Source organism: Phyllobates terribilis, unplaced genomic scaffold (assembly GCF_046119375.1).
Source record: "Phyllobates terribilis strain yellow unplaced genomic scaffold, ASM4611937v1 Scaffold_13__5_contigs__length_258822181, whole genome shotgun sequence".
NCBI lineage: Eukaryota > Metazoa > Chordata > Amphibia > Anura > Dendrobatidae > Phyllobates > Phyllobates terribilis.
The window spans coordinates 173,007,964-173,024,357 of record NW_027362773.1 but is presented as its reverse complement, the minus strand read 5'-3'; the positions used below and the strand labels follow the sequence as shown (position 1 = coordinate 173,024,357).

Below are 16,394 nucleotides of genomic sequence, written 5' to 3'. Positions count from 1 at the left end.
TCTGGAGTATAATACAGGATGTAACTCAGGATCAGTAATGTAATGTATGTACACAGTGACTGCACCAGCAGAATAGTGAGTGCAGCTCTGGAGTATAATACAGGATGTAACTCAGGATCAGTAATGTAATGTATGTACACAGCGCCTGCACCAGCAGAATAGTGAGTGCAGCTCTGGAGTATAATACAGGATATAACTCAGGATCAGTAATGTAATGTATGTACACAGTGACTGCACCAGCAGAATAGTGAGTGCAGCTCTGGAGTATAATACAGGATGTAACTCAGGATCAGTAATGTAATGTATGTACACAGTGACTGCACCAGCAGAATAGTGAGTGCAGCTCTGGAGTATAATACAGGAGGTAACTCAGGAGCAGTAATGTAATGTATGTACACAGTGACTGCACCAGCAGAATAGTGAGTGCAGCTCTGGGGTATAATACAGGATGTAACTCAGGATCAGTAATGTAATGTATGTACACAATGACTGCACCAGCAGAATAATGAGTGCAGCTCTGGGGTATAATACAGGATGTAACTCAGGATCAGTAATGTAATGTATGTACACAGCGCCTGCACCAGCAGAATAGTGAGTGCAGCTCTGGAGTATAATACAGGATATAACTCAGGATCAGTAATGTAATGTATGTACACAGTGACTGCACCAGCAGAATAGTGAGTGCAGCTCTGGAGTATAATACAGGATGTAACTCAGGATCAGTAATGTAATGTATGTACACAGTGACTGCACCAGCAGAATAGTGAGTGCAGCTCTGGAGTATAATACAGGATGTAACTCAGGATCAGTAATGTAATGTATGTACACAGTGACTGCACCAGCAGAATAGTGAGTGCAGCTCTGCAGTATAATACAGGAGGTAACTCAGGATCAGTAATGTAATGTATGCACACAGTGACTGCACCAGCAGAATAGTGAGTGCAGCTCTGGAGTATAATACAGGATGTAACTCAGGATCAGTAATGTAATGTGTGTACACAGTGACTCCACCAGCAGAATAGTGAGTGCAGCTCTGGAGTATAATACAGGAGGTAACTCAGGATCAGTAATGTAATGTATGTACACAGTGACTGCACCAGCAGAATAGTGAGTGCATCTCTGGAGTATAATACAGGATGTAACTCAGGATCAGTAATGTAATGTATGTACACAGTGACTGCACCAGCAGAATAGTGAGTGCAGCTCTGGGGTATAATACAGGAGGTAACTCAGGATCAGTAATGTAATGTATGTACACAGTGACTGCACCAGCAGAATAGCGAGTGCAGCTCTGGAGTATAATACAGGAGGTAACTCAGGATCAGTAATGTAATGTATGTACACAGTGACTGCACCAGCAGAATAGTGAGTGCAGCTCTGGAGTATAATACAGGATGTAACTCAGGATCAGTGATGTAATGTATGTACACAGTGAATGCACCAGCAGAATAGTGAGTGCAGCTCTGGAGTATAATATAGGATGTAACTCAGGATCAGTAATGTAATGTATGTACACAATGACTGCACCAGCAGAATAGTGAGTGCAGCTCTGGAGTATAATACAGGATGTAACTCAGGATCAGTAATGTAATGTATGTACACAGTGACTGCACCAGCAGAATAGCGAGTGCAGCTCTGGAGTATAATACAGGATGTAACTCAGGATCAGTAATGTAATGTATGTACACAGTGACTGCACCAGCAGAATAGTGAGTGCAGCTCTGGAGTATAATACAGGATGTAACTCAGGATCAGTAATGTAATGTATGTACACAGTGACTGCACCAGCAGAATAGTGAGTGCAGCTCTGGAGTATAATACAGGATGTAACTCAGGATCAGTAATGTAATATATGTACACAGTGACTGTACCAGCAGAATAGTGAGTGCAGCTCTGGAGTATAATACAGGAGGTAACTCAGCATCAGTAATGTAATGTATGTACACAGTGACTGCACCAGCAGAATAGTGAGTGCAGCTCTGGAGTATAATACAGGAGGTAACTCAGGATCAGTAATGTAATGTATGTACACAGTGACTGCACCAGCAGAATAGTGAGTGCAGCTCTGGAGTATAATACAGGATGTAACTCAGGATCAGTAATGTATGTGCACAGTGATTGCACCAGCAGAATAGTGAGTGCAGCTCTGGAGTATAATACAGGATGTAACTCAGGATCAGTAATGCAATGTATGTACACAGTGACTGCACCAGCAGAATAGTGAGTGCAGCTCTGGAGTATAATACAGGAGGTAACTCAGGATCAGTAATGTATGTACACAGTGACTGCACCAGCAGAATAGTGAGTGCAGCTCTGGAGTATAATACAGGATGTAACTCAGGATCAGTAATGTAATGTATGTACACAGTGACTGCACCAGCAGAATAGTGAGTGCAGCTCTGGAGTATAATACAGGATGTAACTCAGGATCAGTAATGTAATGTATGTACATAGTGACTGTACCAGCAGAACAGTGAGTGCAGCTCTGGGGTATAATACAGGATGTAACTCAGGATCAGTAATGTAATGTATGTACACAGTGACTGCACCAGCAGAATAGTGAGTGCAGCTCTGGGGTATAATACAGGATGTAACTCAGGATCAGTAATGTAATGTATGTACACAGTGACTGCACCAGCAGAATAGTGAGTGCAGCTCTGGAGTATAATACAGGATGTAACTCAGGATCAGTAATGCAATGTATGTACACAGTGAGTGCACCAGCAGAATAGTGAGTGCAGCTCTGGAGTATAATACAGGATGTAACTCAGGATCAGTAATGTAATGTATGTACACAGTGACTGCACCAGCAGAATAGTGAGTGCAGCTCTGGGGTATAATACAGAATGTAACTCACGATCAGTAATGTAATGTATGTACACAGTGACTGCACCAGCAGAATAGTGAGTGCAGCTCTGGAGGATAATACAGGATGTAACTCAGGATCAGTAATGTAATGTATGTACACAGTGAGTGCACCAGCAGAATAGTGAGTGCAGCTCTGGGGTATAATACAGAATGTAACTCACGATCAGTAATGTAATGTATGTACACAGTGACTGCACCAGCAGAATAGTGAGTGCAGCTCTGGAGGATAATACAGGATGTAACTCAGGATCAGTAATGTAATGTATGTACACAGTGACTGCACCAGCAGAATAGTGAGTGCAGCTCTGGAGTATAATACAGGATGTAACTCAGGATCAGTAATGTAATGTATGTACACAGTGACTGCACCAGCAGAATAGTGAGTGCAGCTCTGGGGTATAATACAGAATGTAACTCACGATCAGTAATGTAATGTATGTACACAGTGACTGCACCAGCAGAATAGTGAGTGCAGCTCTGGGGTATAATACAGGATGTAACTCAGGATCAGTAATGTAATGTATGTACACAGTGAGTGCACCAGCAGAATAGTGAGTGCAGCTCTGGAGTATAATACAGGATGTAACTCAGGATCAGTAATGTAATGTATGTACACAGTGACTGCACCAGCAGAATAGTGAGTGCAGCTCTGGAGTATAATACAGGATGTAACTCAGGATCAGTAATGCAATGTATGTACACAGTGAGTGCACCAGCAGAATAGTGAGTGCAGCTCTGGAGTATAATACAGGATGTAACTCAGGATCAGTAATGTAATGTATGTACACAGTGACTGCACCAGCAGAATAGTGAGTGCAGCTCTGGGGTATAATACAGAATGTAACTCACGATCAGTAATGTAATGTATGTACACAGTGACTGCACCAGCAGAATAGTGAGTGCAGCTCTGGAGGATAATACAGGATGTAACTCAGGATCAGTAATGTAATGTATGTACACAGTGACTGAACCAGCAGAATAGTGAGTGCAGCTCTGGAGTATAATACAGGAGGTAACTCAGGATCAGTAATGTAATGTATGTACACAGTGACTGCACCAGCAGAATAGTGAGTGCAGCTCTGGAGTATAATACAGGACGTAACTCAGGATCAGTAATGTAATGTATGTACACAGTGACTGCACCAGCAGAATAGAGAGTGCAGCTCTGGAGTATAATACAGGATGTAACTAAGGATCAGTAATGTAATGTATGTACACAGTGACTGCACCAGCAGAATAGTGAGTGCAGCTCTGGAGTATAATACAGGATGTAACTCAGGATCAGTAATGTAATGTATGTACATAGTGACTGTACCAGCAGAACAGTGAGTGCAGCTCTGGGGTATAATACAGGATGTAACTCAGGATCAGTAATGTAATGTATGTACACAGTGACTGCACCAGCAGAATAGTGAGTGCAGCTCTGGGGTATAATACAGGATGTAACTCAGGATCAGTAATGTAATGTATGTACACAGTGACTGCACCAGCAGAATAGTGAGTGCAGTTCTGGAGTATAATACAGGATGTAACTCAGGATCAGTAATGCAATGTATGTACACAGTGAGTGCACCAGCAGAATAGTGAGTGCAGCTCTGGAGTATAATACAGGATGTAACTCAGGATCAGTAATGTAATGTATGTACACAGTGACTGCACCAGCAGAATAGTGAGTGCAGCTCTGGGGTATAATACAGAATGTAACTCACGATCAGTAATGTAATGTATGTACACAGTGACTGCTCCAGCAGAATAGTGAGTGCAGCTCTGGAGGATAATACAGGATGTAACTCAGGATCAGTAATGTAATGTATGTACACAGTGACCGCACCAGCAGAATAGTGAGTGCAGCTCTGGAGTATAATACAGGATGTAACTCAGGATCAGTAATGTAATGTATGTACACAGTGACTGCACCAGCAGAATAGTGAGTGCAGCTCTGGAGTATAATACAGGATGTAACTCTGGATCAGTAATGTAATGTATGTACACAGTGACTGCACCAGCAGAATAGTGAGTGCAGCTCTGGAGTATAATACAGGACGTAACTCAGGATCAGTATTGTAATGTATGTACACAGTGACTGCACCAGCAGAATAGAGAGTGCAGCTCTGGAGTATAATACAGGACGTAACTCAGGATCAGTAATGTAATGTATGTACACAGTGACTGCACCAGCAGAATAGTGAGTGCAGCTCTGGAGTATAATACAGGACGTAACTCAGGATCAGTAATGTAATGTATGTACACAGTGACTGCACCAGCAGAATAGAGAGTGCAGCTCTGGAGTAAAATACGGGATGTAACTAAGGATCAGTAATGTAATGTATGTACACAGTGACTGCACCAGCAGAATAGTGAGTGCAGCTCTGGAATATAATACAGGATGTAACTCAGGATCAGTAATGTAATGTACGTACACAGTGACTGCACCAGCAGAATAGTGAGTGCAGCTCTAGAATATAATACAGGATGTAACTCAGGATCAGTAATGTAATGTATGTACACAGTGACTGCACCAGCAGAATAGTGAGTGCAGCTCTGGAGTATAATACAGGACGTAACTCAGGATCAGTAATGTAATGTATGTACACAGTGACTGCTCCAGCAGAATAGTGAGTGCAGCTCTGGAGGATAATACAGGATGTAACTCAGGATCAGTAATGTAATGTATGTACACAGTGACTGCACCAGCAGAATAGTGAATGCAGCTCTGGAGTATAATACAGGAGGTAACTCAGGATCGGTAATGTAATGAATGTACACAGTGACTGCACCAGCAGAATAGTGAGTGCAGCTCTGGAGTATAATACAGGATGTAACTCAGGATCAATAATGTAATGTATGTACACAGTGACTGCACCAGCAGAATAGTGAGTGCAGCTCTGGAGTATAATACAGGATGTAACTCAGGATCAGTAATGTAATGTATGTACACAGTGACTGCACCAGCAGAATAGTGAGTGCAGCTCTGGAGTATAATACAGGAGGTAACTCAGGAGCGGTAATGTAATGTATGTACACAGTGACTGCACCAGCAGAATAGTGAGTGCAGCTCTGGAGTATAATACAGGAGGTAACTCAGGATCAGTAATGTAATGTATGTACACAGTGACTGCACCAGCAGAATAGTGAGTGCAGCTCTGGAGTATAATACAGGAGGTAACTCAGGATCAGTAATGTAATGTATGTACACAGTGACTGCACCAGCAGAATAGTGAGTGCAGCTCTGGAGTTTAATACAGGATGTAACACAGGATCAGTAATGTAATGTATGTACACAGTGACTGCACCAGCAGAATAGTGAGTGCAGCTCTGGAGTATAATACAGGAGGTAACTCAGGATCAGTAATGTAATGTATGTACACAGTGACTGCACCAGCAGAATAGTGAGTGCAGCTCTGGAGGATAATACAGGGTGTAACTCAGGATCAGTAATGTAATGTGTGTGCACAGTGACTGCACCAGCAGAATAGTGAGTACAGCTCTGGAGTATAATACAGGAGGTAACTCAGGATCAGTAATGTAATGTATGTACACAGTGACTGCACCAGCAGAATAGTGAGTGCAGCTCTGGAGTATAATACAGGATGTAACACAGGATCAGTAATGTAATGTATGTACACAGTGACTGCACCAGCAGAATAGTGAGTGCAGCTCTGGAGTATAATACAGGAGGTAACTCAGGATCAGTAATGTAATGTATGTACACAGTGACTGCACCAGCAGAATAGTGAGTGCAGCTCTGGAGTATAATACAGGATGTAACACAGGATCAGTAATGTAATGTATGTACACAGTGACTGCACCAGCAGAATAGTGAGTGCAGCTCTGGAGTATAATACAGGATGTAACACAGGATCAGTAATGTAATGTATGTACACAGTGACTGCATCAGCAGAATAGTGAGTGCAGCTCTGGAGTATAATACAGGAGGTAACTCAGGATCAGTAATGTAATGTATGTACACAGTGACTGCACCAGCAGAATAGTGAGTGCAGCTCTGGAGTATAATACAGGAGGTAACTCAGGATCAGTAATGTAATGTATGTACACAGTGACTGCACCAGCAGAATAGTGAGTGCAGCTCTGGAGTATAATACAGGATGTAACTCAGGATCAGTAATGTAATGTATGTACACAGTGACTGCACCAGCAGAATAGTGAGTGCAGCTCTGGAGTATAATACAGGATGTAACACAGGATCAGTAATGTAATGTATGTACACAGTGACTGCACCAGCAGAATAGTGAGTGCAGCTCTGGAGTATAATACAGGATGTAACTCAGGATCAGTAATGTAATGTATGTACACAGTGACTGCACCAGCAGAATAGTGAGTGCAGCTCTGGAGTATAATACAGGAGGTAACTCAGGATCAGTAATGTAATGTATGTACACAGTGACTGCACCAGCAGAATAGTGAGTGCAGCTCTGGAGTATAATACAGGATGTAACACAGGATCAGTAATGTAATGTATGTACACAGTGACTGCACCAGCAGAATAGTGAGTGCAGCTCTGGAGTATAATACAGGATGTAACTCAGGATCAGTAATGTAATGTATGTACACAGTGACTGCACCAGCAGAATAGTGAGTGCAGCTCTGGAGTATAATACAAGAGGTAACTCAGGATCAGTAATGTAATGTATGTACACAGTGACTGCACCAGCAGAATAGTGAGTGCAGCTCTGGAGTATAATACAGGAGGTAACTCAGGATCAGTAATGTAATGTATGTACACAGTGACTGCACCAGCAGAATAGTGAGTGCAGCTCTGGAGTATAATACAGGATGTAACTCAGGATCAGTAATGTAATGTATGTACACAGTGACTGCACCAGCAGAATAGTGAGTGCAGCTCTGGAGTATAATACAGGAGGTAACTCAGGATCAGTAATGTAATGTATGTACACAGTGACTGCACCAGCAGAATAGTGAGTGCAGCTCTGGAGTATAATACAGGATGTAACTCAGGATCAGTAATGTAATGTATGTACACAGTGACTGCACCAGCAGAATAGTGAGTGCAGCTCTGGAGTATAATACAGGATGTAACACAGGATCAGTAATGTAATGTATGTACACAGTGACTGCACCAGCAGAATAGTGAGTGCAGCTCTGGAGTATAATACAGGATGTAACTCAGGATCAGTAATGTAATGTATGTACACAGTGACTGCACCAGCAGAATAGTGAGTGCAGCTCTGGAGTATAATACAGGAGGTAACTCAGGATCAGTAATGTAATGTATGTACACAGTGACTGCACCAGCAGAATAGTGAGTGCAGCTCTGGAGTATAATACAGGATGTAACACAGGATCAGTAATGTAATGTATGTACACAGTGACTGCACCAGCAGAATAGTGAGTGCAGCTCTGGAGTATAATACAGGATGTAACTCAGGATCAGTAATGTAATGTATGTACACAGTGACTGCACCAGCAGAATAGTGAGTGCAGCTCTGGAGTATAATACAGGAGGTAACTCAGGATCAGTAATGTAATGTATGTACACAGTGACTGCACCAGCAGAATAGTGAGTGCAGCTCTGGAGTATAATACAGGATGTAACACAGGATCAGTAATGTAATGTATGTACACAGTGACTGCACCAGCAGAATAGTGAGTGCAGCTCTGGAGTATAATACAGGATGTAACACAGGATCAGTAATGTATGTATGTACACAGTGACTGCACCAGCAGAATAGTGAGTGCAGCTCTGGAGTATAATACAGGATGCAGCTCAGGATCAGTAATGTAATGTATGTACACAGTGACTGCACCAGCAGAATAGTGAGTGCAGCTCTGGGGTATAATACAGGAGGTAACTCAGGATCAGTAATGTAATGTATGTACACAGTGACTGCACCAGCAGAATAGTGAGTGCAGCTCTGGAGGATAATACAGGATGCAGCTCAGGATCAGTAATGTAATGTATGTACACAGTGACTGCACCAGCAGAATAATGAGTGCAGCTCTGGAGTATAATACAGGATGCAGCTCAGGATCAGTAATGTAATGTATGTACACAGTGACTGCACCAGCAGAATAATGAGTGCAGCTCTGGAGTATAATACAGGATGTAACTCAGGGTCAATAATGTAATGTATGTACACAGTGACTGCACCAGCAGAATAGTGAGTGCAGCTCTGGAGTATAATACAGGATGTAACTCAGGATCAGTAATGTAATGTATGTACACAGTGACTGCACCAGCAGAATAGTGAGTGCAGCTCTGGAGTATATTACAGGATGTAACTCAGGATCAGTAATGTAATGTATGTACACAGTGACTGCACCAGCAGAATAGTGAGTGCAGCTCTGGAGTATAATACAGGAGGTAACTCAGGATCAGTAAAGTAATGTATGTACACAGTGACTGCACCAGCAGAATAGTGAGTGCAGCTCTGGAGTATAATACAGGAGGTAACTCAGGATCAGTAATGTAATGTATGTGCACGGTGACTGCACCAGCAGAATAGTGAGTGCAGCTCTGGAGTATATTACAGGATGTAACTCAGGATCAGTAATGTAATGTATGTACACAGTGACTGCACCAGCAGAATAGTGAGTGCAGCTCTGGAGTATATTACAGGATGTAACTCAGGATCAGTAATGTAATGTATGTACACAGTGACTACACCAGCAGAATAGTGAGTGCAGCTCTGGAGTATAATACAGGAGGTAACTCAGGATCAGTAATGTAATGTATGTACACAGTGACTGCACCAGCAGAATAGTGAGTGCAGCTCTGGAGTATAATACAGGAGGTAACTCAGGATCAGTAATGTAATGTATGTGCACGGTGACTGCACCAGCAGAATAGTGAGTGCAGCTCTGGAGTATATTACAGGATGTAACTCAGGATCAGTAATGTAATGTATGTACACAGTGACTGCACCAGCAGAATAGTGAGTGCAGCTCTGGAGTATAATACAGGAGGTAACTCAGGATCAGTAATGTAATGTATGTACACAGTGACTGCACCAGCAGAATAGTGAGTGCTGCTCTGGAGTATAATACAGGATGTAACTCAGGATCAGTAATGTAATGTATGTACACAGTGACTGCACCAGCAGAATAGTGAGTGCAGCTCTGGAGTATAATACAGGGTGTAACTCAGGATCAGTAATGTAATGTATGTACACAGTGACTGCACCAGCAGAATAGTGAGTGCTGCTCTGGAGTATAATACAGGATGTAACTCAGGATCAGTAATGTAATGTATGTACACAGTGACTGCACCAGCAGAATAGTGAGTGCAGCTCTGGAGTATAATACAGGAGGTAACTCAGGATCATTAATGTAATGTATGTACACAGTGACCGCACCTGCAGAATAATGAGTGCAGCTCTGGAGTATAATACAGGATGTAACTCAGGATCAGTAATGTAATGTATGTACACAGAGACTGCACCAGCAGAATAGTGAGTGCAGCTCTGGAGTATAATACAGGAGGTAACTCAGGATCAGTAATGTAATGTATGTGCACAGTGACTGCACCAGCAGAATAGTGAGCGCAGCTCTGGATTGTCACCTTGGATCAGAGGTGATCGTGATTTACATTTGTAGGATTTTACCGTTTTCCTGTAGGATCTCTGCTGCACTTTGTTCCAGGATTGATAGATTCGCTAAAATGGTCACAATCTGAAAAATCAAAAGAGATTCAGGATTCAGTTTCTGGATTGGGATCCCCATTATATGCCCATATCCCCATTATGTGCCCCTTATCTCTATGCGGTGTCCCATATACCCATCCCCCACTTCTGACAGTGTCCGTGTACAGTGGGCTGTGCTGCTCTGACTACTGGTTGCAGCACCTTCATATAATGAAAAACCTGACATACCTGTAAGCCGGACCCTCACCGTCTGCAGGGCCCGAACCCCAGAACCACACGTGGACCCCGGCTCCCCAGCTCATTACAGATCATATATGTCCTAATGAGAAAGTGTGTCAGCCCAAACCGATCACCCTATCAAAATCCTCCTTTACTATTCTAATCGCTGCCTCTGTCCTGATATGCTAATTAGGCTGCTCAGCGCACCCTGGGTGGGGCCAAGAGGCTCGGTGTGTGTGCTCCACCCACTGGATTTGCATGCCCCCTCCCTCACAGGTGATTGACAGCTGAAGTCTGCAGAGAAAGCTTCAGCACTCCAGAGCTGTCAATCACCTGAGAGGGAGGTGGTGCATGCGAAACCACTGGGCACTGAGCCTCCTGGCCACACCCAGGGTGCACTGAGCCTCCTGGCCACACCCAGGGTGCACTGAGCCTCCTGGCCACACCCAGGGTGCACTGAGCCTCCTGGCCACACCCAGGGTGCACTGAGCCTCCTGGCCACACCCAGGGTGCACTGAGCCTCCTGGCCACAGCCAGGGAGCACTGAGCAGACTAATTAGCATATTTGATAAAACTTCATTTCAGCAGAGTGGAGGCAGCGATTAGATCACGATAGGTGCAATTTTATAGGGGCTAAATCCCCCACAAGGCGATGTTCTGGCTGACAGACTCCATCTTCCCTAGCAGCCATTGCTCCCCTGACCTGAGCATTGGTTACAATGTGTCACTGTAGATACAATGTATCAGTCTGGAGTGCGGCTGGATAATAAATCCGTCCTAATAAACCCGCAGATGGGCGACGTGTCCGGGCAGAATGGTCTCACTCCCCAATCCCACCCTCTCACCCTGGGGAACACCCCATTTTGGGCAAGATAGATACAATCCTCTCTCCTTTCTTCAGCTCAGAATTGCAGCAATTTTTCCAGGATTTCAGTCTTGTAAACTGTTGTCAGCTGAGATCGCCCTGTTTACTGAAACACACAGGAAGGACTTTCCCAAAAACTCGATGCCGCCTTTACGGCTATATTCACACATTGCGTTTTTGCTGCATTTTTTTTTTTTCTGCAGGTAAAACCTGCTTTCTTGGCAGCAAAGAAGCTGCTTAGAAAAGCAGGTTTTGCTGCATTTTTTCAGGTACATTTGTTTCTTGTGCATGCTGATACAGTTTAGAGTCTGTTGTTTTTTTTGGAGTTTTCTGCACCAAAACCTGATCCCGGAGTTTTTGCAGCTTTTTTTTTGCACTTGCTCATGGGTGGAAAAAACGCTGCAAAAGTGTTGAAAGAAGTGACAAAAACACAGCAGTTTTCCAATTTAGTCAGGAAAAAAAAAAAAACAATGTGTGTGCAGGAGATTTCTGAAATCTCATGGCTTTTGCCGGTACTGTAAAATGCATCAGAAACGCACCGTGTGAACATGGCCTATTGGTGTAGAAAGTTTTAGTGCTTTGCCTGAGTTTCTGCAGGGTTCTCTGGTCTCCTCCATACTGGTAGGGAACTTAGATTGTGAGACAGCGATGATGATGATGGCTGTAAAGTGCTGCGGAATTAATGGTGCTACATAAGCAAAGCATAATAAATAAAAATAATAATACTTCCTAGAGAATTGAAGAACAAAGAGATAACAATTTTTGCAGATTTGCTAAATTTAGTGTCCCCCAAATATTAGGCAATGTACAGGCTCCCCGAAATGGTGCCGTTAAAGAGACATCCCATCGGCAAACACCGGGGGTAGAGTCGCCCTCTCCTCCACTCACAAGAAAGCGTCAAAAGGTTGGAAAAGTAAACTCCATAAACTGTGCGCACTTGTCCCTGATTTGGAGAGTGGCAGGAAGTGTCATTATGTCGGCGCCGCCGCTGTCACTCATAAACAACATTTAGTCAAATGGAAAGAAAAAAAATGCCGTCAAATCCCGCAAGGTCTCGTCCTAAGTAGATGCATCAGGCTCAGTCATTAGCCGCGCGGCTCTATAGGGTTCTCTGATGACTGAAGGTTTTCATCAATATAATCATCAAATTTCAAATGCAAAAAAAAAAAAATATATAAATGTGATTGCGAAGATCCCGTAAATGTTTCAATTACATATTAGTAATTATAGTGGAAGGCGCAGAGTCACCGCCGAGAAATCGAGATTGAGCAGTGATTTCATTATCTTTTAGGAGTAAAACATGCGGTTATCAGCGGGAAAAACGTCTCCCCTGCGACTGCGGGAAGAACCTCATCACTGACTGCGCACCGCCGGCATATACTGAAACGTGACCGAGAGCGCGAAGCCTACCTTATACCAGCTACACAAACTAACTTATATACAGCAGATACCCGGGTTATACCAGCTACACAAACTAACTTATATACAGGAGATGCCCGTGTTATACCAGCTACACAAACTAACTTATATACAGGAGATACCCGGGTTATACCAGCTACACAAACTAAATTATATACAGCAGATACCCGGGTTATACCAGCTGTACATATATAATTATATACAGGAGATGCCCAGGTTATACCAGCTGTACATATATAATTATATACAGGAGATGCCCAGGTTATACCAGCTGTACATGTATAATTATATACAGGAGATGCCCAGGTTATACCAGCTGTACATATATAATTATATACAGGAGATGCCTAGGTTATACCAGCTGTACATATATAATTATATACAGGAGATGCCTAGGTTATACCAGCTGTACATATATAATTATATACAGGAGATACCCGGGTTATACCAGCTACACAAACTAACTTATATACAGGAGATACCCGGGTTATACCAGCTACACAAACTAAGTTATATACAGGAGATACCCGGGTTATACCAGCTGTACATATATAATTATATACAGGAGATGCCCAGGCTATACCAGCTGTACATATATAATTATATACAGGAGATACCCGGGTTATACCAGCTACACAAACTAACTTATATACAGCAGATACCCGGGTTATACCAGCTACACAAACTAAGTTATATACAGGAGATACCCGGGTTATACCAGCTGTACATATATAATTATATACAGGAGATGCCCAGGTTATACCAGCTGTACATATATAATTATATACAGGAGAGGCCCAGGTTATACCAGCTGTACATACATAATTATACACAGGAGATGCCCGGGTTATACCAGCTGTACATATATAATTATATACAGGAGATGCCCGGGTTATACCAGCTGTACATATATAATTATATACAGGAGATGCCCAGCCTATACCAGCTGTACATATATAATTATATACAGGAGAGGCCCAGGTTATACCAGCTGTACATATATAATTATATACAGGAGATGCCCAGGTTATACCAGCTGTACATATATAATTATATACAGGAGATGCCCAGGTTATACCGGCTGTACATGTATAATTATATACAGGAGATGCCCAGGTTATACCAGCTGTACATATATAATTATATACAGGAGATGCCCAGGTTATACCGGCTGTACATATATAATTATATACAGGAGATGCCCAGGTTATACCGGCTGTACATATATAATTATATACAGGAGATGCCCAGGTTATACCAGCTGTATATATAAAATTATATACAGGAGATACCAGGTTATACCAGCTGTACATATATAATTATATAGAGGAGATGCCCAGGTTATACCGGCTGTACATATATAATTATATACAGGAGATGCCCGGGTTATACCGGCTGTACATATATAATTCTATACAGGAGATGCCCAGGTTATACCGGCTGTACATATATAATTCTATACAGGAGATGCCCAGGTTATACCGGCTGTACATATATAATTATATACAGGAGATGCCCAGGTTATACCGGCTGTACATATATAATTATATAGAGGAGATGCCCAGGTTATACCGGCTGTACATATATAATTCTATACAGGAGATGCCCAGGTTATACCGGCTGTACATATATAATTCTATACAGGAGATGCCCAGGTTATACCGGCTGTACATATATAATTATACACAGGAGATGCCCAGGTTATACCGGCTGTACATATATAATTATATACAGGAGATGACCAGGTTATACCAGCTGTACATATATAATTATATACAGGAGATGCCCGGGTTATACCAGCTGTACATATATAATTATATACAGGAGATGCCCGGGTTATACCAGCTGTACATATATAATTATATACAGGAGATGCCCAGGTTATACCAGCTGTACATATATAATTATATACAGGAGATACCCGGGTTATACCAGCTACACAAACTAACTTATATACAGGAGATACCCGGGTTATACCAGCTACACAAACTAACTTATATACAGGAGATGCCCGGGTTATACCAGCTGTACATATATAATTATATACAGGAGATACCCGGGTTATACCAGCTACACAAACTAACTTATATACAGCAGATGCCCGGGTTATACCAGATGTACATATATAACTATATACAGGAGATGCCCAGGTTATACCAGCTGTACATATATAATTATATACAGGAGATGCCCAGGTTATACCAGCTGTACATATATAATTATATACAGGAGATGCCCAGGTTATACCAGCTGTACATATATAATTATATACAGGAGATGCCCAGGTTATACCAGCTGTACATATATAATTATATACAGGAGATACCCAGGTTATACCGGCTGTACATATATAATTATATACAGGAGATGCCCAGGTTATACCAGCTGTACATATATAATTATATACAGGAGATGCCCAGGTTATTCCAGCTGTACATATATAATTATATACAGGCGATGCCCAGGTTATACCAGCTGTACATATATAATTATATACAGGAGATACCCAGGTTATACCGGCTGTACATATATAATTATATACAGGAGATGCCCAGGTTATACCAGCTGTACATATATAATTATATTCAGGAGATGCCCAGGTTATACCAGCTGTACATATATAATTATATACAGGCGATGCCCAGGTTATACCAGCTGTACATATATAATTATATACAGGAGATGCCCAGGTTATACCAGCTGTACATATATAATTATATACAGGCGATGCCCAGGTTATACCAGCTGTACATATATAATTATATACAGGAGAAGCCCAGGTTATACCGGCTGTACATATATAATTATATACAGGAGATGCCCAGGTTATACCAGCTGTACATATATAATTATATACAGGAGATGATCAGGTTATACCAGCTGTACATATATAATTATATACAGGAGATGCCCAGGTTATACCAGCTGTACATATATAATTATATACAGGAGATGCCCAGGTTATAACCAGCTGTACATGTATAATTATATACAGGAGATGCCCAGGTTATACCAGCTGTACATATATAATTATATACAGGAGATGCCCAGGTTATACCAGCTGTATATATATAATTATATACAGGAGATGCCCGAGTTATACCAGCTATACATATATAATTATATACAGGAGATGCCCAGGTTATACCAGCTGTACATATATAATTATATACAGGAGAGGCCCAGGTTATACCAGCTGTACATATATAATTATATACAGGAGATGCCCGGGTTATACCGGCTGTACATATATAACTATATACAGGAGATGCCCAGGTTATACCAGCTGTACATATATAATTATATACAGGAGATGCCCAGGTTATACCAGCTGTACATGTATAATTATATACAGGAGATGCCCGGGTTATACCAGCTGTACATATATAATTATATACAGG

General features: G+C 42.0%; 1 protein-coding gene across 1 annotated transcript in view; it reads right to left on the bottom strand.

Moving 5' to 3' along the window:
• Nucleotides 1-16,394, bottom strand: part of INSC (INSC spindle orientation adaptor protein) — a 227,157-nt gene that overhangs the window by 87,030 nt on the left and 123,733 nt on the right. The window contains exon 4 of the mRNA XM_073659569.1: nucleotides 10,452-10,518. Within this exon, the coding sequence (XP_073515670.1) occupies nucleotides 10,452-10,518 (67 nt within the window). The remainder of the gene's footprint in view (nucleotides 1-10,451; nucleotides 10,519-16,394) is intronic.